Raw genomic sequence first — 25,150 nt, 5'->3', positions numbered from 1 at the left:
AGAATGATCATTACATTTCAGCAGCAATCAACCAGAGAGTGTAATTCTATTCCTTTCTTGGCACCCCAGAGATTAAGATTCCTAAAAATCTAATGCAAATGAGAACAAAGCAAACACGATTTAAAGTTCATCACTTAGTCACAAAGCTGAGGCAGAGGAGAGGGCTGAATATACTTCCCATAAATGGACATCTCCAACATAAAGATTATACACACTATATTGACCTTTAAAACTGGCTACTAGTTTTACAGCAAAGTCAATAATGAAATAAACTGCCATAGCATCCTATCCAATTAATCATTTGTGTTCATTTTTTTTTTGAGGGACACTTGCCACAAACAAGTAATCCCAAAATTTAGGCATTGTAAACTAAAATGAGCAGAAATTCCCCTATGTTGCTCTTGTAATTTTTTTTTCATGTAAAACAATTTATTAGAAACAATAACTAATGTTTTCTGAAGGTGCTTATGGGAATTTTAAAGCTTATCTAGGGAACTATGAAGTAAATGATTATTTTAATTGGATGAGTGATGAAATGAAAAAAAGAAAAATGCACTGACAAAAGTAAACTAGATTTAAGATACTTAATGTCTAATAATTTTAGGATGTAGCAATGGTACCCAAAAGAAAGCTGATTTTTATATTAGGGTTTTTTTTAAGAATATTATATGTGACTGACAGTGTCCCTTTGCAATGGTGTTGGGCTGTAAACCACAGTAATTCAAATTCACGTGAACACACACACTGTAAACTTGAAACATTGAAGATTTAAAAAAAAAACCAAGGAAGCACATGGTATAAAATGATAAAAAAAATTATGCTAATAAAAGCCAAATGGCAGCAGGAACAGCAGCAGCAGCTAGAACTGCTGGATAAGGCGCCGGCGCTGTGAGGTCTTCCGCAGCAGTCGTCTGTAGTCATAGGGATTATCTTCAGCTTTACTCTCTTCCAGGGGTCTTTCTGCAATCCTCGACCTAGGGATTAAGCACAGAAGTGTTTTAGAAATTAAAGTCAAAACATTTACATTGGCAAACACTCCTAATCGACTGCTTAACCTCCAGCCTCGTGGGAGAAAAATAAAAGGAGAAAGAAAGAAATCAACTGACTTTGCTAGGCCTCTTCCTGTGCTGCACAGAGCAGGCACCTAGGAACAAACACAATATATGCTAAAAGCAGATGAACACTGAAGAACAACATGTTCTTCTATGAAGGGGACATAATAAAAGGGCATAAAAACATTGAGAACATGGGGATCCTTCGCAGTAGTGTCTGCCTGATGGTTACTGAAGCAGATTTTCGGTTGGCATAAATTTGTTTGCTCTGTTCTTAACCTGCCAGTGGAGCTCAGTGTAAGTGTCCATCTATTTTTTTTTTCTTTTTTTTTTTTTTTTCACATGGCAAGATGCATTTTGGAAGTCCCTCTGACAGGCTGGAATGGTGACCTGGCACCAGCTGTTACAATGGAGCAAGATTAAAAATAAAACTCAGTTATTTAAAAAATGAAATAATTACAAAAAATTGTAGTGTTCTACACTAAAGATGCATTCCATCACTGGTCCTATACCAGCGCCAAAGATAAACTGCCAAATAAGACTTCACTTCTCTAGATTGAAATGGCTGTAGTTTTTAGATCCAGATGACCCCATTCCAGAGATACTGAAGTCTAGAAATGTTTTAATTGCATTCATATGCCCTCTGAGACAACAGTTTAAATTTAAAAGTTACATAGGTTTTGTTTCACTATGGCTAATTAGGATGCAATCAGAGAAGCACACAGTAAAAGGTAAATTCCTTTTACTAAGCTCACTAAAAAAACTCTCATTCACCTAAACTAGACCTCAGGGTGACAGATTTGGTGTAATTAACCACCTTAGAAATGCAACATGTTCCAAGGAATGTAAACATTACGGTAATTCCCTGATGTTATTATTTTTAATTCCATGCCTTCACAACACCTTCCTAAAATTAATTTAGATCCTACCTAAAAAAAGGCCAGAAATAAAATATGTAAGGGGCACAAAATGAACATTCTACATTCTAAATGTTCTACAAACATTTTCTCTATTATATAGATACATTTTCAAATCAGCAATCATCCCATGCTTAGTGTTTCCCTTAAACCTTTGACCTAGATAATTTTCCAAGTTTTTCTTAACTTTACAAAGACACAAGAATATACAAATATATTAAGATATATAAATATGTGTTTGTATGTGTAATGTGTGTCAGTGCATTGGCAAGAGTGAGAATTTCCTTCCACTCAGAAGTGGTCACCCTCTATGAAGTCTACGTGGGAAGAGAGGAGGTTGAGTGAACCCTCCCTTTAGGGTTTTTCTCCTGACTGTCCACTTTGATGAGGTGCACCACAGGCTATAGACACACATGCTTACAGGAGAGCAGGAAAAGGAGGTAGTCATGTTGGAGTCTTACCTGCAGAAAATGTGCAGAATGTTTGGAGCACGACCACCCTATTTAAAACCTAACTGATCAGAAATAAATTTTTTAGGTTCTGCTTCAGTTTAATTTGACTTTAGATCAGCATAATGTCTGTCCATCTCATCTGGCCCTTGGGACACAAAAAACTAGCAAGTAGGCTGATCACCAATCACACTGGCATTTATCTCTCCTGTATGAAGATGGGAAATTTTCAGCTATACACTTTACAAGTTAATTTGGCAAGATTCCATGACTAAAAGAATAGATTTATGTCTAATTTAAAGTGTATCTTTTTTTCTTTTTATTAATATTTTGAATATCTCAGCAAGGGTATACAACATTTATTTTTTCCTATTACTATTTTGTATGAATTACCGCTCAGTAGTTCTTAAAATTGAAGTCCTGCGCTCACATGGGTGTCTCTTCCTTCTTGTGGTAGAACTGCTGTCCTTTGAGGTGGAGTCAGTAGATGAAATTTCTTGGTAGTAGATATCTAAATCTAGCACTTTGCTCAGACTGTCAGTAAATAAGAACACAAAGTTAACAGTTTCACTTTTCAATTTTACACTCAACATTCAAAAACAAGGTAACCAAATACAATTATCAGTTCTATTTCTGTGTTGAGGATCTAAGGAAAAATATATATAGGCACAAAAAATCAGTTTCTGAAGCGTGACTGCTGTATAAAATGCAGATACTGAGATTTTTGAAATGCTAAATACTTTTTAAAGGAGACATATAGGACTGAAATTGTTTGGATTTGCCATTATACTCAGTGGAAAAGCATTTTTATGGTGTAATTCATCTGACCTATTTTAGATATCTCTTTGAGCAAGAGATGAATCATTTTCCTAAAGATTATTATTTTTTCTCTAACTACAAGAAGAGAGTCTAAAGCAACTAGTTCAGGTATAAATGTCAATAATGCAAATGTCTCTTATTTTGTTAGGTGAATGCTATCCAGCTTATTATATATACAGGAAAAAAATCAATCCTGACATCTAGTTTAGAATGGCTAGGGAAAAAAAATAATATCCTAAAAGCAATCTGAAAAAAGAAGTCCAGAATTCAATTCTCAAATTGGTAGAAACCAGAAATAATTCATTGATTTCAATTGCTATGTTCTTCAATTGCAATGATACAGAGTCAGCATATGAAGGAAGATGCTGTCAGGAAAGTGGTTAACTAGATTTAAGATGAGTGAAACCTAACTGAGGCCAAAGAGAGAAAACACTAGATTTTGGTGCATTTTAATTTTGTTTTGTTTTGGTTTTGTTTGTTTGTGTTTTTTTGGTTTTTTTTTTTGCTAAACTGGAGTCAATAGATGTGAAATTTTTTCAGGCTCCAAATGACATCAGAAAAGAAGCTGAAAGAGACCAGACATGGGGGACATGGACATAAGGTCAATCCCTTAAACTGTGGCATGGTCAAGTGCAATTTAAACTGTGGTTTAAATTAAAGCTAGATGCCCTGAGCACATTTTATATGCATTTAATGTCAGGTAACATCCTTTAAGACACAGATTTTAGCTATGGTGTTTGTATTCTGCAACCTCAGCCAAGGACAGCGCAAAGAGCCCTTTCATCTTGCATCTTTGAGCAGGCTGCCATCCCATGCACGCTGTGGTGCCACAGCAGTGTCACTCAGGGGGCACCAAAAAAGCTTAAGTACAGAAACAGAAATAAAATAAAGCTATGATGTATGTCAGGAGCTGTGAACCACGTCTACAGGACACATAAGGATCCAAGATACAGAAGGGCAGAATATACCAATCGCTTCCTTTTTTCTGCAGAGATCCATGGAAATAGGTTAGTTACACTGCGAAGAAAACACCTATGTTTGAAGTTTCAAGGGCTACTCTTCTTTACCCATTATTAATAATTCTTGTTTTAATTTTATTATTATTTCCAAACAGTCATATATTTTTAGGAGAGAATTTTAACAGTCTTTGTATTTTTGCTAACATAAAAAAACTGATTGCTCATTTGCTTTGACTGCAATTTTAAGCACCTTCAATTATTTTCTGTGTCAGAACTATCTTTGATGTGGACCTTAACTTATTAGAATGCTTGTGTTGCCATGGTAAAGGTCCATGTTTTACTAAAACTGAAGGACTGAATTCTATAATGGATTTTAATAGTTGAAAATTGTGTATTTTAGCTTTGTATACAATGTTCTTCCTGTGAATCACCAAATTACTTTTCTTTTTTCAATGCCTTGTTCTCCTGGTTGAAATACAGCTAAAAACTATCCTAGGGTATTAAAGGACAATAGTAAGATAATGAAAAAAATTACCTTTCTTTTCTTGGTTTCCGTTTTTCATCTTGTATTGATTTCTAAGAAAATAAAAAGTAATTAAAAATACTAAAAGGAAAGCTTATGCAAAGATACAATTCATCAGCATTAGGTAGGAGAGTGTTGTATATTTTTGATTAAAAGAAAATATAGAGAATCTAATATGCTGAGTAAGTGTCCCAGAAAAATCTCTTTTCAGAACGTTTGAGACTGAGAATGGGATTAGCTTTGTTTCTCCCAAAGTTCAGTTGCCATACTGTGAAAAAAAAAGCTAAATTAATCATGATCAGAACAGAAAAAGGAGATCTAAAACTTTCAAATAGCTATAGATGTTTTAATGAAGTTGACAACACAATCTTCCTGAGGCAAATTTACTGTGATGCCAAGAGAATTTCCATGAATAGAGGCAACACAGTGGGAGTAGACATAATCCTATTCTCATTAATGCCAATGTAGTCTTGTCACAGGTTTTAGTAGACAAAGGCCCAATTAAAAAATAGTATACTAGGTGGCAAAAGTACCCTTAGGACACAAGATATCTAGAAATATAGAGGAGAGAAGATTTATAGGGAATGTGAATAATGTCTTTTCTCTAATACATTTCTGTCCCTACACCCAAAATGACAGTATGTTGCAGCACTTAACTCATCACACTTGAAAGGCAGTATTTTTAATGCAAGTGCTCTTAATTGTGTTTTTTTGCAAATGAGTGAAAACTCATTAGAATTAGTGACTATAAAGTCACTGAGAATCAGAAATCCTGATGGACTTCAGTATGCAAGCAAATGAACATGACATATAATTTCAAAATAATAGGGTGATTGAAAAAAATATATCCCAAAATAAACTTGTAGTGCCTTATATGAACAATGGGCTATTGTCAGGCTTCATTTATACCTGTGCACCCCTTTAGTTCATTTGATATGCAAGGACATGAGTGAGAATGGGAGGTGTCTAATTAATATCTGTAACATGATCTGAGAAATATCTGGTTTTGCAGAAGAGAGAGAAAATTTTTCTAAAAATGTACTCGTATTGTTTGCTTTCACTTTCAGGTGATCTGGGCTTGATAATAATCTGTGAATACCTGTAGGTGACAGAGATTTTTAATAAGGTAGAAAATCCATGATAGCTGGGAAAACTGACTACCCCTAAAGCTGACCACCATCTAGAGCTCAATGACTTACCTAAGATCTAAGAATTTTAAGAACTGGTAGGTCTCCTTTCTAATCTTCAGTGTATAGATATTTATGTTGAACCTTTCCCTGACCAGTGAACTTAATGCCAGAAAGACAGGTTTCTCTTTTTCACATCCTCTTGAAAATACAACTAATTGAAGGGAATATTGATTAATATCTTGAAAAACTGCTGCTAAAAAAATGATAAAAAATTTCCTGGCATTACTGCAGGGTTTTTTTGCACTGATGTGATGGCTGTTTTCTGATATGAGCTGGCCATGTAACAAATTACCTTTCAGAAAATACTATGTTCCTGGTTCTATGGTCTCGGCTTTCTAAACAGGCATTTACTTCAGAATTACCCTTTTCCTCAGAAATTTCCTGGTATAGAATTCTCTGTCATGCCTTTCATTTCATTCCTTTATCTTACCAATCTTGCTTTAACAAAACAAATTTTATTCTTACATGCGAATTTATTTTTAAGAATGCAATTTCTTTTTAAAATATCACTGTTGGAAAGCTGTGTTATTTCAAAGCCTCCAGAATAAAACATAACCATATTTGTCTTTTTTTGTATGCCAGACACAACTGTCCCTGAAGGCCCTGGTGACACCTTCTGTTGAAAGGAGAAGCAATTGCTACGGTTAGTTTATTAGCTGGGTTCTCACTGGCTGCTAAAATAGGTCACTAAGATACGGGCACCTGGAGCAAATCAGTTTAATTGCTTTTTTGTTGGAAATGCTTTCTGAGCTGCTTTTACATTTTCTCTCTTTCTGCTTACTTTCTTGCCTTTTTTTGATATATTTAAGGGCACTAAAGTCAAGAGTAGAATGCAGCACTTGGTATCTGAACTTGGACCAAAGGCTATATATAGACACACTCAAATCCATTAGTCTCCTGAGCTGTTGGTATTTGCCAATTCCTTCATAATCACAATCTGACACATTTGTAAAGGAAGTTACAGTGTGCATACTAATACAGCTTATTTTAGTATTTGCTTTCTCTGCAAGATCAAGCACTAATTTAGATGCTCAAAATAGCTCTCCCAATGAACCTGTGACTCTCCTGTTTCTCTCCTGTGACTTACAAAGAAACTATGGAGACAGGGCACTGGATTTGGATATTGAAAATGCAAATGCTGCTTATGCATATAATGAAAGTATGTATGTTTAGGTACAAAAGTAGATATTGGTCTGACAAGGGTCCTCAGTCAGAGTAACTCTGAACTTCAATTTCAAGCCTCGTTTGAAATGTGAAGTTCGTGGCCTGCCTCTTCTCAGCAGGACACAGCTTTTATGCTGCATTAGAAAAGAATATAGGGAATTGGACAATTAGAAAGATGGTTTAGGCGGGAAATATCTGGCAGTTTTAACCTACAAAAGCTTCTTAAACTCACATGTATTAGAGTGTAGTAGGTGGAGTCTTCTGGATTATTTAATGTCTTGGGTTTCCGTGGCCTTCTTGGGGGTCTCTGCATTGGGCGAGAGTCTTCTACTTTGGCCACAACTGTAAAAAATCAGAAGATAGAAATGCTTATTTCTTCACAGAATTGGGAGGTTTTTGAAAAAAAACAGGAGAAAATTTCAACAGAGAGAGAGAAAAAAAAATCCACATAGCCACTTTTACTGCTTGCAATAACTCAAGAAAGCAAATGATTTGGGCATTTCCATGAGCAGAGAATGGGTTTATCCATTTGGGTCCTGACTGCCCACACGAACACATGCCAGGCTGGAACAGCCCAGCAGTCTGCCTGGCACAGACCTCTCCTTCTGAATGGGCTGATGCTCCACATTCAGAAAAGGGCTCTGAAGGGTAATGGCTACTGGGAGACCCCTGTCTTGTAAGGGGGACAGGTGGTAGGGATGATGTTTCTTTCAGATTCAAGTCAATCTTTAAGGAGGGAACTAGCATTAGGCCTCAGTTTCAGAGGTTGATCCTCTATATTATCATGGTGTTGATTTTCCTGCTGAGTCTTTTAATTTCAAGCCAAATCACGTACCACTGGGCAACAGAGCATGACCATGTCCATCACATCCAGTGTAGTCTAGTTTAGTGTACTCAAATTCTGGTTTCTATTTCTACAAAAACTTTCTGCAAACATGCAAAAAATGCTTTCACTCTAATGGAAACAAAATCAAGATTTTAACACAAAATGGAACTAGCGTCCTCTGGCAGTCTCCCAGTTCAGAGTTAGACACTGACTTGTGGATTACATTGGCTGGCACACAGGGAACTGTAAAAATGTCTTGGGTGTTTGCTTGTTAAAAATCTGTTTTGACAGTGCTAGGATAAAGGGCTACTAAGGGTTCATAGGCTGTTTGTCACAGAGCAAACATAGAGTGCAGAGTTCCTTGTGCCTGTTCTCGGAGACCACAGAACTGGGTCTGTGGGCTGAGGGACCAGAAATGTACAGCACAGTGAGCATGGTCACCTTCCATTCACTTCAGCTATAGGAAAAGTTGACAGAGAGTGACAGCAATTCCTTCATGATGAAGGAGAAGGTGGTTGCATGGCAGCAGAACAATGATAGAGATGGATCATAGGGACACATACAGGGTGATGGATGAAGTCACAGCACAAGGTTTAGGCACAGTGAACTGTGTGTCTAAGGTATATTGCATTATCCAGTGAGGTTTTATCTTGTCCCATCACAGAAATACTCAGGACAATCCATGAGAAAAAACCATCTTACTCATAAATGAATATAGTGTGAGGGTAGAATGGGGATCTGGATCCCAATAAATTGCTCAAGTGTGTTCTGGTGATATTATCCTCTTTCACGTGAAATGACTTTATAACCCAGATGTGCTAACTAAATGTGATTGAGTCTTAGAGGAAAAATGTATTTTGATCCCTAATGACCATCAGAAACCCTTTTACATGATAAAAACTCTCCCATGTACAGCAGAGATCTTTTTAATTAAGGAGATAGCACAATCATTTAAAATGAGAAATGATCAGTAATACATCAGTGTTGACTCCTGCAAAATTAGCTGTTTAAGTATTTTGTTATTTGTGATAAATAAAGGCTTGTAAAGGTCATGGATATACAGAGCAGCCAGAATGAATAATGTTAATTTAAATCGTAGTTGGATAATTGCATTTATTGTTTTAGTTTCTTATCTGAAATGCAGACCGCTTCTCGTGTAATAAACAAACAAGTTTTTTTTTTTAATATTTTGCACTTAAGAGAACAATGGTGCTTTTCTAAGCCAGGTTACAGATAACTCATGTTAAACAATGAATTTTAGATGCAATAAATTCATTCCAGTAAGCTGTAATAAATATAAATGACATTCCTTGATTTCAATAAGTATAGCAGGCCTGACTGTGCTCTTCATGTGGGCTGTTGTTACCTTGCTGCATTTCAAATGGGCCACCTTGAGTTATCTGACTTACCATTTGTGAAAGAGTAGAGGCATATCTTCCCTATTTTATTTTTAAACACAACAGAAGTCCAAACTGGAAACGCTACCTTAAAAGAAATCCTTTAAAATTCAGTGCAGTTGAATAGAAACACCTAACACCCTGTCTGTAGGACATTTTCAAAAATTGTGTCAAAGATGATGACTGCATGAAAATCTAAAAAAAGAAATGAAGCCAAATTAGGGGCTTTAGGAAAATTGCAATGAAAAGGCTCTCATAATACCTTAAGATTTTTTACTGTCCCCTAAGAATTCATCACTGTGTATGCTGTTATGTTATTTAATTCATCACTGTCAAACAGATAAAGCATTATTGTATTCTAGATTACAATTATTCCAACTGAAATGACTTGTATACTTTTTGTGTATGTGCTCTCCAAAGAAGACTAGTTTTTACATTCAAAAAATACTATTTTGACAATGTTAAAAAAGGGGTTTTCATCTCGGCTCTTGTGTTGTACATATGTATGAGCTATGCAAAAGAGTTGAGGGGACAGAAACACCATGTTGGGCCAGGCAGCCTTCTAAGTTTGGACCTCCATTGTTCCTTTCTAAAATTAAATATAGAGCTGAAAATGCAATTCTGAATTTTGCCTCCAAATTACACAGTAAGGTTAAACTTTCTTTGTTTCACCAGCAAGCAAAGCTGTGATTTCCTTCTGCACTTAGATTTGCGTGATCATTGCTACTGAAATTCAGCAGATGTGTAGTTCCTTGTATTGGATAATACAAAGTAAATTTTGCTTTTTTATTCGTTGCTGAGGATGTCAGAAATCATTTACATAGTAGAATTGAAGGTGGAAGGCAAATGAAATACCCAAGCCTTATAAATGGTGAATTTGATGTTCTTGTTTTCCAGATGGCCTATACCTTTCTGTAGTAGGCAATGAAGCAGAAAGGAGGGGTGAAATAATTAATTTATGAACAGGACAAGTATGTTGTTTCTAGAGACCATTACAAAGAAAATATTTTTATTGAAGTCCAGTCTCTCCATAGTAAAATATCTTGTAGCCTATTTTCCTTAAGACTTCAAATATCTCTAGTAAAATATGGCTGTGAGCTTTATATGTAAAAGAAAAACTGATGCTTTCCTCTAACAATCATTTAAATAGGTACTTTGCAACATTGATACAAAAACCATTCACACAGTAGCTATTCAAGCACTTTGGAAGTGTCAGGTTGGCACTATCATCCCTATCTACAAGCAGGGTAAATCAGATGCATACAGAGACTTGCTTAACCTTATATCCCAGTTACTCATTAGCAGAGCTAAGGACCTGGACTGAAGGACTGTGCTGAGACTCCTGTCCCTGCAGCCAGCCCACACCTTGCTGTTTTAGTACCTGAACAGGTGCTGTCAGTGTTGCGACGTGTGGTCTAGAAGCAGTGCATAGGAGAAACTGGAAACAACAACAGTTGATGCAACACAGACATTCCTTTTTAAAGGTTTTACAAGGAGGAAGACAGGCTGAACAACAGATTGAAAGGGGGGGGGATTTTCCTCCTCAAACTGCCCAAGTGCATCCAGTCAGTACTTGATTAGTCAAAAAAAAAAAAAAAAAAAAAAAAAAAAAGGAGGTTTTGCTCTCCTGACCTGGATGCTTTGCTTTTGACAGCCAATGTCAGCCATGCCCTAACACATCCCCAGGAAGTTAAATCTCTCTCCTGCCCAAACCTGAAGCAGAAAGTCAAAGCATACATTTAATCCAGTGATGATGGAAAATTTAATAAAAGTTAAAGTCATTCTCCATGAGAATGAACGAAATACAGAGTTAAGGGTCAGCAAAGGCATGTGAACAATGTGGCTGCCAGATAACATTAAAGAAGCTTTAGCAAATCTAAGGAAAATTCCTTATTCCTATCAGTATCTCCGCTAGCTCATTTAGCACTACCTCAAAGATTCCTAAGTTACATACACAGTCAATTCTACAAATATTAATACTTTCACTCTCAGCCCTCACTGAAAACTCCAAATATGCTGAAATGCATACTATATGCATGTGTATCCTGAACAGCCCTGCAAACTACAGGAACTGTGGAGAGCTGCATGTGTTTGAAATGTTCAAGGATGAGCAAGAAATGTTTGAATAAAGATGAGTCAGTATCAACAGCCCTTTAGGTTGAACTGTGTCTGCACATTTGTACATACAATAATAAGCTTGGAAGACAGCAATCTTGAGGAATCAACATCCATGGATGTTAATGTAAATTAACTATGACTTACAACAGATTTTATACTGAAGACTGGAGAAATAGCATGGTTACAGCTGTGATAAGCATCTATGTGATGAAAGGTCTTTATTTATTAGGCCACCTGGAGAAACAGATAAACCCATCTTCAGGTCATTTAAGTGAAATATTACATGTTTGATTTAGAGCCATTCCACAACTTATGGGGACAGAACTATAAAGCCAGCCTCAGAATAAAGCAGGAAATAAAACAAGAGTAAAAGCAATAATTGTATAGGATTTGTAGAGGGACTTGGAAGTAATCAGAAAAAAATGCAAATATAGTAACTGGAATTCCAGGACTTGATAATGAGAAGCTAACAGGTATTACTGTTTACAACATCTATGTGCATACCTTTTTACTGTTCTAACTGTACACAGTATGAGGATGTAATTACTCAAGGTTGGAATATGCACTGCTGTTTAGCATTCTGGTTAGTAATTTTTAAGTATTGTTTATTCATGGAATGTTTAACAGAGCCAGAATTGGAAATTATGGTTGATGGCTGCAAATTCACAGTGATCTGGAAAAAACAGAGGGATTATTCTGTCACAACCTAGAAGGAGAAATTGCAAGAAACTGAGAACTTTCTGATTGCATATAGAAGTTGAAAGTGTTTGATCTCTCATACCTAAGTCCTGCAGCTCCACTGAGGGAAGTTTCAGTCTCTGGCTGACACTAATACAGAATCACACAATCATATACATTGGAAAAGACCTCCAAGATCATCTAGTCCAGCTTTTGACTGATCACCTTGTCAACTAGAACATGGCACTAAGCACCATGTCTGGTCATTTCTTGAACACCTCCAAGGATGGTGACTCTGCCACTGCCTGGGCAGTCCATTCCTATGATTAACAACCCTTTCCATGAAGAAATTCCTCCTGATGCCAAACCCAAACCTCCCCTGGCACAGGTTAAGACTATGTCCTCTCATCCTGTTGCTGGTTACCTGGGAGAAGAGACTAGCTCCCACCTGGTACCACCTCCTTTCAGGTGGTTGTAGAGAGTGATAAGGTCACACCTGAGCCTCCTTTTCTTCCAGATTAAACAACCCCAGGTCCTTCAGCTGCTCCTCACAGGGCTTACCCTGTAGACCCTTCATCAGCTTCATTGCCCTTCTCTGGACTTGCTCTCATTTCTGAGAGCCTGGTGACTTGAGATTACTACTTTTTAAGAGAGGATATTTAAGGAAAATGGCTGTACTCTGCTTCCATGACCTCCTAAATCTTATGCTCTGCCATGGATCAGACCAACTCCCAACATATATCTTTTATGTCCTGGCTGTATGGTGCCCAAAGGGCCACTCCAGTAGCTGAGAACAACCAAATGGTAGAAGTGCTTGATTACCCTGTTTTTCTCCAGTCCCAGTGCTCCTTCCATACTCAGTGCTCTTGCCCGATCACTCACTTGCAAAGAAGAAAGTCTGGCCAGTGAATACTGCTCTGCTCACACAGTTTTATACAGACACCCTCTTCCTTGCAAAGTCTGCCCATTAAACTCCCATAAATATTGCTTTGACAGCCTACAGCAGGAGGAATCCTGGATGAAAACCCTGCCTGTCTTGCTGCTTTGTCTAGCTGGAATGGTCCTCAGCTGCACCGGAGTTCCTTATACCATGTAAATTTCATTCTAAGTACAGAAAATTCTCTTCCCAAGATTTTATCTTTAAACTGTCATTTAATAATTAGAAAGATGGGCATTATTACTCATCTGGAGAAAAAAGAAAAAAAATTTGCTCCCATAATGATTTAATTCCCCTCACTTCAGGCTTTGACCTCAAAAAACTCGACAGCAGCTATTTGTGCCTCCATTCTGACACCACAGTAACCCAAGGCTCACTAGCAGTCCAAAGGTGCAGTTCTGGGATGCAGCCACTACATTTAGCTTAAAGCATTTAAGCAAGTAAATATAACCTACTCAGAGATTCTAGCCACAGGGAATATTGTTTATTCCAGGAACCTTGTGCAGCTTGCTTTATGCATTTTATAAATACAAATAAATTCACTTAAGAACAACTTAACCTTGTGGATTTAAGATTCATTTAACCTTTTGCTCATATGCTCTTTGAACTGCAAGTTTGTCATTTTCATTAAAAAACCCCCAACCAAAACAGTGTCAAAAATCTGAACATTTGTCCCAGTACACCATTCAGCTGTCCCTCAGTTCCTCCTCTTCTGTGGGTAGCAATGTAATAAAATATTTTATCAGAGGAAGTGTTAAGTTCTCAAATTGTGCAATAGCCACCTACCCACAGACGAAGGCAGCCAAGCATTCCTATCTAGCACACAGCTATAAAATACAATTCACATGTTATGGCTGCATTCACATGTTATGGCTGCAGAACAACATATAAAACCAGTGAAGCTGATGAAGCAGTGTATATAAATGTAAATGACCAAAGTAATAACAAACAGGTAAATACCACATGATTTAAAGAACACCTAAAGCTCAACAATCCCTACCTTCATAAAGGTAGGACAGCAAATGTAGCCATTGAGGGAAAGCTCCAATAAAAGTATATCCTTCTGTAATTGTGTGTGTGTAAATCCTACTGGAACACATAATGCAGGCAAGACAATAGGAAGGTCCCTCCCTGTTTAATAGGCAGGGAGGGACCACTTCTATCTGCTTCACTTTAGCATGACTGTCTGCAGTATATTACCCCAAATATTTGGGGTTTTTTGGGGTTATTTTACTATATTGCATTCAGGAAGGAAGTATGACCCAGAATGTTGGTAAGTCCTGTGTTTTAGACAGTACAATCTAAATGAACTGAACACAGGCATATTGTTACTTAAATATTCTCTACATCTAGGTAGATCATGTTTGTTATAATAAACATCTACTTAAGACAAGGCAGCTTTGTGATAGAGCTCTCTGATGCTTGGGCTCCAACTGGCTTGAAGGCAAGCTGGGGAATTACTGTGGTGTATCCTCTTACTTTATTATCTTGTGCATTGGTCATAGCTGGAAAGGAAAGTTTTCCTGTCACATGAATTATATTCAAATGTAGAAAAAGAAAGTTCACATTCCACATCAAGAAGGGTTTTTCAATGGAGTGGTTACCACATTTTACTGCTGGAAAACGTCTGCATTGTGACACCACAGAGGTTTACAGCAGCACACCTTTTTCAGAGATAAAGGGAAGTGGGTGACTGATCACCCCTTTAGACAGGGTTGGAGACACAGGTGACAAACCCTGGTGTGCTTTTGTCTCCTATAGAGCTACTTAAATTATTAGCAGTGTGAAGCATAGACTTTGCTGCATTTTGCACATGGCATTAACATACTGTTACATTTTCACCTGGTTCACTTGTGCAAGTGATGAGATCTTTAACTGATAAAACAGGGATTTGTGTATTCCTTTTCCTTCTATCTAGCTCTTTTCTCTAACTTCTGCAGGAAAATGTGTTAGAACCAAGAGTTCTTTTCCCAAGCATGCATTTTTAATTCCTCAGGTGTATCTTCTCAAAAGTCATCAATATTTAATAGAGAACTCAGTACAAACCCATTAATGACAATCACAAACATTGCTCTGTCCTTAATGAAAGCTCATGGCACTTAGTTTTCCATTTCCCCTTTCTTTTCTTTTGCAGACTTTGGTCTTGGAAACTGGCTGAACTACATAGATTATCTACCAGCAGCTGGTTTACACTGAGAGGTTTAACATTTGTAAACATCAAGCCCCTATTTTAGCAGAGAGGACTCCAAAGTGGGATTGAAGTACTTTTAGGATCTTTTCAATGTATTCATGGGAACAGAAAGAAGTTTCATCACACATGACAACTGAATCCACAATGGTATAATAAAAATAGCACAATTAGGTCCGGGCAGTAAGACACAGTCCTGGATCTTACTTGTTCCAGCTATGCAGAGGTGAGCAGAGATCTTCCCCAGAGGCAGTGCAGTGGGCTAGCACAAGCCCTGCTGCAGAAATGGAGACCCACCCAGTTATCTGCCACATCTGCCTTCATCTTCCTCCACATCTGTGGTCCAAGACATGGGCTGAGGAAATTCCCTGTAGTGTCTATTCCAACTGAAGAGGCTTGAGCAGCTTCAGTGGGGCACAGGTCTTAATGATCTGCATGCTCAGAGTCCAATGTCTTCCACCTTTATTCTCCCAGTACTCCTCCCCAGTGCCACCTAAGCTGCTCCAAGCATGCTTGCATTTTGGGAATCTTCACTGCCTGTGTTAACTGGAATATAAATAACTTTCAAGTGTATTTCCAAAGGTCATGGTCTCTTAAGTGTGTGAGTTAAATGAATGCTGAATATTAATAAAACTTTACTTGCAGTTCTAAAAACATACCCACCAACATGGGTAGGAGTTACAAGTTTTGAATAACCTCAGTTGCATTTGTGGATAGCTAAACATTTATTCAGCATATATGTAACAAACTTCAGTTAATTGTTTGACAAATTACCTAAAAAACTGTTTTGTTTTTAAGCATAGTCCCATATCCTACCAATAGCAAATACAGTTGAGCAACATGAGTTAAAAAGAGCCAATACGGAATTTTTACCAAATGAAAGTATTCCCAGAGATTCTATGTCTAGGTCTCACAAGGATTCATCCACCAACCTTAAGCAGCACTGAAACAAAATGCCAAGAAAAGTTGTAAATACATAAATTCCAACCAGACTTGGATATTTCTCTGGAAACTGGGTTCCAGATGTGTACTGATATGGGGCTTAATACAAAAATATACTGCCTGAGTTATATGAAAAGCTGGAATTAACTCATTGCTAGTTCCCTGGCCTTTAAAAACATGACTAGGAGTTACTTCTTCACAGTCCTCTTCACAAATGAAAATTCTGCTAACAGAAAGGTTAAACATTACCTGGCTGACAAACATGAGAAGGCAGACGGCCATTAGCTTGCTTATCTTTGGACAGCATCACAGGTCTCAGCTGATGGGACAATATCATTTCATTCAGTTTTTGCTGCAATGCTAAGTAGTCTTCGGATAATTTTGATATCTGAAAAATACACCACAGGTTTTTACATTATTGTAAAAATAAGTATAAATGTTCCTAGGTAATCAAAGGTAAAACAGTAGACTAGAGAATTAATTTAAAAGGTATTGCTCCACCTGCTGCAGTGTAGGAAGATGGCTGAGGGTAGAGTTAGAGGAGATTAAGAATTACAGGGTAAAATGCAGCTGATACTTGCTGGATGGAATGCAGTCAACATGCTCCACAAGGACTCCCCATACCATAAGGACCTGCTACGGGGGATGGAACAGAGAGTGGAGTGGACTGGACACACTGTGGCCTCCCTCCATAGAAATCCCTGCAGGGAGGGGGACATGGTGGTACTTTGTAGTTTCCAAGACTGCATAGCACCTGTTAACCAAGGGAGATAGATGATGTCCTCCTGTTGAGCCAACAACTATGTCAAAATCCCTCTCCTCAGATGAACTTGGTTCATTAAAGCCTAGTAGTAACATTAAAGCACACCTCCATCCCAAAATTACCCACCTCTGTGTGACCACCCCCCACTGAGCATGCACCCTGTATTCTTTTGACTGCATCTTTCAAAGTGAAGCAAGAGAATTTAACACCAATCAGAAACAAAGGTATTTATGACTAAAATCACTCAAGCTCCACCTAAACATAAAGAAATAGCATAAAAGTCAGTTGAGAAGAAAAGGGGAAGAAAAGAAGGAAGAAAAGGGGAAGACTCCACTGAAAGTGCTGGGATCAGTCAACAGGCTGCCCCTGCCTTCTCCCCCTATAGGGATGCCTACGGGGTAAGAACAATACTCAATGCTTGCTGAATATTGTTATTAGGATTAGAGCTTGCCTTATAGTATAGTATATTGCTTTAAATACGTTTTTGCAGCCAGATACTATCCTTGGCAATCTTCAAACCTTATTAACCTGTTACTATTTGTATTAATAAAGAATGCTATTCCAGAAACAGTTAGAGTGAGCCCTTTACAGGTGCTAGCAGTTGCCAGCTGTGAATAACATGTTCTAATAAAGTGAGAAGACCCGCTGAGGGTCTTCAGCCAAAGAAAAGGAACAAAAAAAAAAGACACATAGAAACTCCACACCAGTCCTGCAGCTACTTCTTATTGGTTCACACCTGTGAGCAGATTGTGCCTTGCTGATCCAAGATTGCTTCTACAGCTATAGGCACACTTCTCTGCATGTGTGAGTTCCTGACATCGACACAGTAACTTTTAGTTTCATTTGCATAGACATTTCACAAGTTTACTAAATTAAGGACTGAGATGGGTAAACAAACATTTCAACAAAGGCAAAGCTTTAACTTAAAAACTTTAACTTAAAACATTAAGTTAACTTTAACTTAAAAACATTTAACTTAAAAACATTATTTTTGCCAGTGCTCTTTGTCTTTTCCTCCTTCCTGACAAGGCTATTTTCTCTTGCAGACCAAAATATGCATTCTTATAGAACACAAATGACAAAATCTCTGTCTTATAGAGTAAAACCTAGGTGCCACTGAAGTCAGTAAAATACCTTTGCTGTTCTGTCATCACCAGAGTATTTTGCTCAACATACCTTGCTTACAAGCTTCTTACCTGTCGTGAAAAGGCTGCCAAATCACAAGCCTCTTTCTCTGAGTCTCCCTTCAGTGTCTTAGAGTCTTCAGCCTCTCTACTGGTGCTTTCCCTATGTTTTATTTTTTGGGGGTTGTTATTTTGAATGCATACTGCTTCTGTTGGATTCTTTGTAGTTTTCTCTTGACTTTTGCAGGGTAGTTTCCCTTCTTTTCTGAGTTGTCCCCTCCTTCTGTAACCCCGGTAACTGCTCTGAATAACCACTGCTGCCTTCTCTTTGTCTTCTGAACCTTGTTTTTCTGCCTCAGCTTGCTTTCCTGAGCCTCTTCTTAGTGACTCTTTTCTTATAATTCCTTTACATCCTGTAGGCATCACTGCTTCATGCTTCAGGTTGTTTCCTTCCACATCCCTGTTGGTCCTGGGCTGGACCACAGCAGATTCTTGATTTTTCTGATCTGCACTGAGTGTGTCTTGATTATCTTGATCTTGCTGGGGACTAGGTTTGGCTGTGATTTTGAAAGAAGATTTGATGGGTAACTCTTCCAAAGAGTCCTGTTCTTCACCCTCACTACTATGTTCTTCTGCAGGGTTCTGCTTCACAGAAGCTGCCTCTTCTTCAGTAGATGTTTTCTGTTGCTCCTGTATATTCCTTGTGACACTGTACTCAGAGCACTGGCTGTCAGTGACTGCATCAGTTTTATCTTGAGTCTCCTCGGTTGCCGCTTCTTCCAGTGCATCATTTTGAGCTGGCTGCAGTTGTGCTTCAAGGAATTCCACAGCAGATAATTCATCCTCTGCTATGATAGCTGCTTCTTCTTCTGTTTTAGGAAGGGCACTCTTCATCCCTGTTGGACTTTCCTCATTATCTTGAAGTTCTTCATCATTTTCCTTCTTGCTAATGGATGCTGCATTTTCAGTTTGTTGCTTTCTAAGTGATTCCCTGAATGGAACAGAGTTTTGGGTAAAAATTATAGCTGAAGGAGATGAAGAATAGCGATAACTTTACAACTACCTTTGGTGGTCTTTGTGTACTAAATGGCAATTTGATACATTGCAACATGGGAAAGATTTAGTGCATATAGCTGGAATTAAAGATTGTTGTTGTTATTATTATCTGCTAAAGTGAAAAGGGACATTATATTTTTATTATTATTATTCTTGTTATCATCATCATCACTATTATCATTATTATCTCTTAAAGTGAAAAGGGACATCCCTGTTAAATTTCACAGAAAATTGCTAGGGAGACAATCTAGGCTGTGTGAGGGCTGATAAAGCAGTAAAGAATTAATTTAAATGTTAAGAAAAACATAAGGTATAAACTTTTTAGCATCTCAAGAATATATAAATACACACAATCCTAAACGTATTCATTCTTGACTGTCTCAAGTCACACTAGGAATGCAAGAAGAGCGATCCTGGGCGTAGGTCCAGGTCATATTTAAAAGACATATTCCTTAAACTGTCTTCATTACTATCAGTAAAACTTCAGTGCCAGATGAAATCTGTCACCCTGTTCCTTCCTGCTGAAGACTCTGAGGTCCTTCACAGCTGTTTTCCACTTCTATGGACTAGTTTTGACCTATTTAAATCCTATCACTGAAAAAACGATGGAGATAAGCAAAGTGCTACCAGCTCCATTTCAGAGATTCAGACATTGCAGAGATATTTAGATTGTGATTCACTTCACCTAATTTGCAGCTGTTTGATCTGAGCAAGACAACGGGGTTCACCTCTGTCATCACCTATGCTGATCTCAAACAGTTGCTTAAGATGAGGAACAGTTCCTTGCAGACATCCATCTCACTCTTGTCTGAAAATTTTTATGATGAGCTAGTTCCAAAAAGAGACTCATCGACGGATTCCATTAATATTACAGGTAAGCACAATATTGTTGACCTTTTCCCTAAATATGCCTTTATTCCCTGGGCTTAAAAAGATGATAAAAATGGTTACTGACATTAAAAACCTCCACATAAATGTACATTACCTCTGCCTACATATCTAGAATAACCCTAGTTTGTTTCACTCTTAGCTTACAATGTTGTTATTCAGCAGTGTAATTACTGGAAAGGGACACATTTGAGTGACATAAGAGAAAATAATATTACCTTCTGCTTTTGAAGATCTTCCTCTCCTTATATCCTCTGTAGTGAGACTGAATTATTATTGCTGATTTGTTTCTTGTCTCGGTTAGTTCTTTTCTCTTCTTCCTGAGTAAGTATCCTCTGGCAACTGATACAAATTGTAATGCAAAACAACAAGCAATGGGTGTCACACACATTTCAGACAGTCAAATGATAACAGCATTAAACAAAAGACAATAAGGAAATACAGACCAGAGTGCCCATTATGATTATGTTTCATCTGAAATTATTATGTCCCACAAATTCTGAGATTTTAGAAAGCTGTACCCATTCTACACAAGGATAAAAACAAGCTCTTTCCTCATATTTTATGGTGCTAGAGAAAATACAGGAAGATGCAGAATGAAGCAGAAGCATAGTGCTATAGAAGTGCCTCTAGAACACAGTACTCTGAGCTTCTTGTACCTGCTTTGCCTGATTCAGGCAATTGATTTGACTCTGTCTTTTATTTCCCTAGGAAATGCCTGATTATCAGCCTACAGAGATTACCACGCTGTCAACTGGCAGAGGCTTGGAATTAGATGAACATTCAACAGATCAGAGAAAAATTGAAAATTTTATAGCCCAGTAGTTACAGAAGACTTAGCTCATGCACCTTCTGCAAAGACTCATTATTCAAAATGAAAAAGCTCACCATGAAAGATGTGCTAAGCTCCACAGTAACCAGGTGCACTGTAGCATAGGAACTCACTACTTGTGCTTTGTGGGAGGCACAGGTTAAAGTCTCTGGTCTGAACCACAAAGAACTCAGACATGGCCCTTCCCTGAGACAGGTAGGTGCTAACTAGTCACTAGGGCCTTGATGCAGTTGCTGGCACACTGGTATCTAGTGCCATCTGAAGTGCTCCAGGATAGCCAAGGCATCTACATGGAGCTGGCGGAAAGAACAAGACAGATGGGACTTTCTGGAGAGGGAAAGTTGGGTGAACAATGTGAAATAAAGCTGGAGGCCAGGCAGGATAACCAGGGCACCTCAAATGACACTTGATATCAATATGGGGGCAAATGAGCTGAACATTTGGTGGTTTTGAACAAAATGAATCAAACTCTAGGCTCTACTGACTCTAAGAGCATTTTAGACACCTAGGTCACATTTAGACATCTACACTGAAGTGTCTTAGTCAGAAACTGAATTGCATTCAGAATGTTGCTTCAAAAATCTCTGAACTTGCAAATAATTTCCTAATGGGAGCTGGCACAGTCTCCACAGTGCTGTGATTTGGGCAAGTCTGCAATTCCAGGAATTCAGCACAAATCCACTAATCCCTGGCAAAATAAAAAGGACATAGTGTTTTGTCAAAGTATTTCTTTTGAACTCTAATTCCAAATGCAGTACCAAGAGTATGGGGATAGAGTACTTAATGGTGCTTTAGATATCCTGCAGACATGGTAGATATGGGAGCTCTTACTCCAACTGTGCTGAGAGTCTTTTGCATCACAGGAAAGGTCAAGCTCACTTGACAATGGAGCATAAGGAGTCTATTTTAACACATTCATATAACTTGGTGACAGGGCCTTAGGGAAGTGCAAATTGTAAAGCGCTTGGAATACTTTTAGAGTTTGTTGAACTTATGAGCCAAGTCTTATCCCATTTTCATACGAAACCAACTCAACAGGAGTTATTTTGAAACAAATCAAGTTATATTGTCAATGGACATGCCAATATAAGCTATGTCTGGTCTTTATAGACTTATTCTGGTTCATCTTTGAAGTTTTCTGAGAACTTTGCTATGAGATAGTAGCTGTCTAAGCTTTGTTTTCAAACTGAAAGAGGAGTTTTGCATTGCTTTAGAAATAAATGGGGGGGGAAGAACTGAGAGAGCTAAGTAAAAATGGACTTCCATTTTGTCCTGGCTTCTCATGCACTGAAAAAAAGTTGAAATGAAACTGCAGACAGGACAAAGAAGGTGGGCAAGAAGAAACATTGGGGATATCAACAGAGTAAAATGGTAAATTCATACTTTTGCATTTGCTAAATATTGTAATATAATTGACAACTTTCAGATGTCAAATTATTCTTGGTGCTTTACTGGATTTTATGCAGGTTTTAGATTGTTTTCTACACTGATGAAGTTCTACCAACTGCAGTGAAGTGATCTTCAGTACACACTAGCACTGGCTCAGTGCAATTAACAGATGCATCTAACAATGATTAAAACCAACACTGGTGGTGGTATATACTCATGAAGGCATATCTGAGGTAGTTCAAATCTAGATAACCTGAGTACTTGCAGCACTAGCTCATATTTGGGTTGTCACCTTTGTAATTATTGAAAAAACTGTGCAGATTTGTGCCAGTGGTTTTTATAGAATCATAAAATCATACAATGCTTTGGGTTGGAAGGGACCTTAAAAAATCATCTAGTTCCAACCCCCTGCCATGGGCAGGAACACCTTCCACTAGACCAGATCTCCCCAGGCCTTATCCAACCTGGCCTTCAAACCTGTGTCTCTCTAGCTGTACAGCTCCTGATTTCAGAGCTGCCTAGGCTATATCTGGCTTGGGGACATCTCTGCAGGGACAGAGGAGACCAAAGTACAGGAAGGAAAAAGGGATGTCCCATAGCATACATCTGGGCCCAAGGTCATTATCACTGCAAAAGAGAAACAAAGTGATGGGCAAAAAAGAATAAGAGACATGAGTGAAATTACAGATTGCAGTCTTCTCAAATATAGCTGTTACTGATACATAGCAAAACCTAGTCCTAATTGAACAGCATGAATACACATATTATACAGACGGTGTCATATGGGTTTCAACAATACCAGATGTAATACTTGAACATCTTAGACTAGCAGTGAAAAGGCTTGCTGTGGCATTTGAGCATCCCACTTCACAGCTGTGGAAAGTGCCTCTAAACCACTTTGAGGTACAGATAACAGAATACAGTCATCCATTTCAACCACTGTATATAGACAGATAATAGATAAATTATACTCAGAACATGTAAATGAGCATAGTCAGTGTAGTTAGAATCTGGATCAACATATTGTGTATGTATACAACAATATAAGCTACGAAAGCAAACAATTCTTACTTGCTTGAAATCTAGTAATGTATTCTTCCACTTTTTTATTATGTTTTGCATTTTTGTATTCTTTACGAGCAACAAACCCCCTGTAAGCTGAAAAGAGATGTCAAAAGTTAAATAATTCATTAGGTACTAAAAAGCCTCTAAGAATTGAAAAAAGTCTGGAATTACAGACCTCTATTAAAATATTCATAAATATTTTGCAGCATTTATCTTTCAATAAACATGGCAAATGAGCATGAATAGTAAATCTACATAAAAACTACATTTCTGGTGAGTAAAGTTATTATGAATTAGATGAATACAAAACACAGGAGAATCAGAATGTAAAATAAGATGATGTTTGAAAGTATTAAAAAATTCAGTTGATGCCTCCATCAACAGGGTAATTGGCCTTATTATCTAGGACAGTTAATACATTTTATTTTCATTATTATATTATACAACCTTGTCAATGCATGCCAGAATATTATTAATAACAGTATCATCTGGGCAATCACATCCTTCCATTCTTAAAATTGCCTTTTAAATGTAACATTGAGAAATGTAATTTCAGTAAAGCGATTGTCATAACCTGGTTAAAAGAAATTTTTCTTCATAAGAACAGATATCACCAAATACAAGATACTTTGTCAAATGTAACAGCAGGAAAAGAGCAAAATCCACATCCAGCATACACATTCATCTATCAACCGTACACATGCACTAGCTTTAAGCAAAATGTTAAATGTTTTAAAGCTGTTACCTGACTGTATTTTAATAGCACTTTGTTCCCTTTGTTCCTTTATCTTTTTGTATCTCCTTGAACCCAGCCACCCTCTGACATAAGCTTGAATCAAAATAATCATGTCAACTGTCTCCTTCCGCATTAAATTTAGCTGCTCCACGTGATAGTATTTGAGGAATACCTTAAAAAGAGTAGGTAAACAAGCAAAAGTTTTAGTTACTCTCCCAGGCCCTGTATTCACTCAATCCCTTTAACATCAACAAGAGTTACAAGTTGGTTTCAAATGATGAACAGACTCTTCAGCTGTAGTACCTAAAGGATCATTCTTGTTAGAGATAGCATTTTCATTGTTCAGGATATTGGTTTACCTTACTCTCCCTTTCAGCATCTCTAGTCAGTTCCTTCTTAATCATGTTTTCAAGGGAAGATGTTTTTGAGTTCCAGTGCAAAACTTCAGTCTGTAACTAACTGTAAATCTGTTTTCAAAACCACGAGGCTGATAGTTTTGCTAACCTCACAAATCTAATGTATGTTACATAAATATGATCCAAACCTGGAACCTTCAATCTCTCCACTTTCCAATTTTAAATCTAAAGCATTGTTTGTTTACTAAATTGCTTTTATCAAGAATGACACTCATATAAGGCCTGAAAAACTAGTCTAGCACAAGGGATACCAACACATTCCTGGTGTATATTAGGATAAAATAAAATGTGCAGAAATACTTGTTCAATTAAGACAATAATTATGCTTATTTTGCAGAATTCCCCCAATCATGACCATTTGTTGGTACAGATACAGGTTAACCCTAATTAAAGTAAACATAAGCTATAGATCTCAAATCCCAAGATATGATTCTTTTGACTGCATGTTGTCCATTAACCTCACTAAGACTGCAGAGGGAAATAAAGGCTGAGGGGGAGGCAACTTCATGGCTTCTGTCCCATGTATCCAGGAAGATGTCTCAGAAAAACAGTTTTTCTTTTTCGCTCAGGTGATTTCAAACCATTTAGGATCCATCTCCCTATTAATATCCTTCCTAGCACTTCTGTTACAGTAGCAAATAAAGAGACTTGATGCAGTACTTGTCTGATGCTTCTATTTCTCTGAGATTTATCAGTTGGGAGTGGGTGGGTGTCCCTCTCTG

The 25,150-nt window shown here is 37.6% G+C and overlaps 1 protein-coding gene across 7 annotated transcripts in view; it reads right to left on the bottom strand.

Annotated features, from left to right (window-relative positions):
* Positions 1–300: 300 nt before the first annotated feature.
* MYO3A (myosin IIIA) overlaps positions 301–25,150 on the bottom strand; it is a 119,933-nt gene continuing 95,083 nt past the window's right edge. For 5 of the 7 annotated variants that reach the window (XM_051802273.1, XM_051802272.1, XM_051802274.1 and 2 more), the window contains 9 exons: positions 24,022–24,184; positions 23,283–23,369; positions 20,209–20,332; positions 18,119–19,037; positions 16,409–16,547; positions 7,306–7,415; positions 4,732–4,772; positions 2,849–2,952; positions 301–974 (listed from right to left, as the gene is read on the bottom strand). In XM_051802273.1, the coding sequence (XP_051658233.1) occupies positions 769–974; positions 2,849–2,952; positions 4,732–4,772; positions 7,306–7,415; positions 16,409–16,547; positions 18,119–19,037; positions 20,209–20,332; positions 23,283–23,369; positions 24,022–24,184 (1,893 nt within the window). In that variant the 3' untranslated portion in view covers positions 301–768. Of the gene's footprint in view, positions 975–2,811; positions 2,953–4,731; positions 4,773–7,305; positions 7,416–16,408; positions 16,548–18,118; positions 19,038–20,208; positions 20,333–23,282; positions 23,370–24,021; positions 24,185–25,150 lie in introns of all 7 variants that reach the window. The other 2 variants (XM_051802271.1, XM_051802276.1) reach the window with 1 other exon arrangement.

The sequence above is a fragment of the Manacus candei genome, unplaced genomic scaffold (genome assembly GCF_025592945.1).
Source record: "Manacus candei isolate 608988 ecotype Guabito, Panama unplaced genomic scaffold, ASM2559294v1 h1tg000056l, whole genome shotgun sequence".
NCBI lineage: Eukaryota > Metazoa > Chordata > Aves > Passeriformes > Pipridae > Manacus > Manacus candei.
The sequence above is the reverse complement of the archived record's forward strand: the minus strand, read 5'-3'. Positions and strand labels throughout refer to the sequence as shown.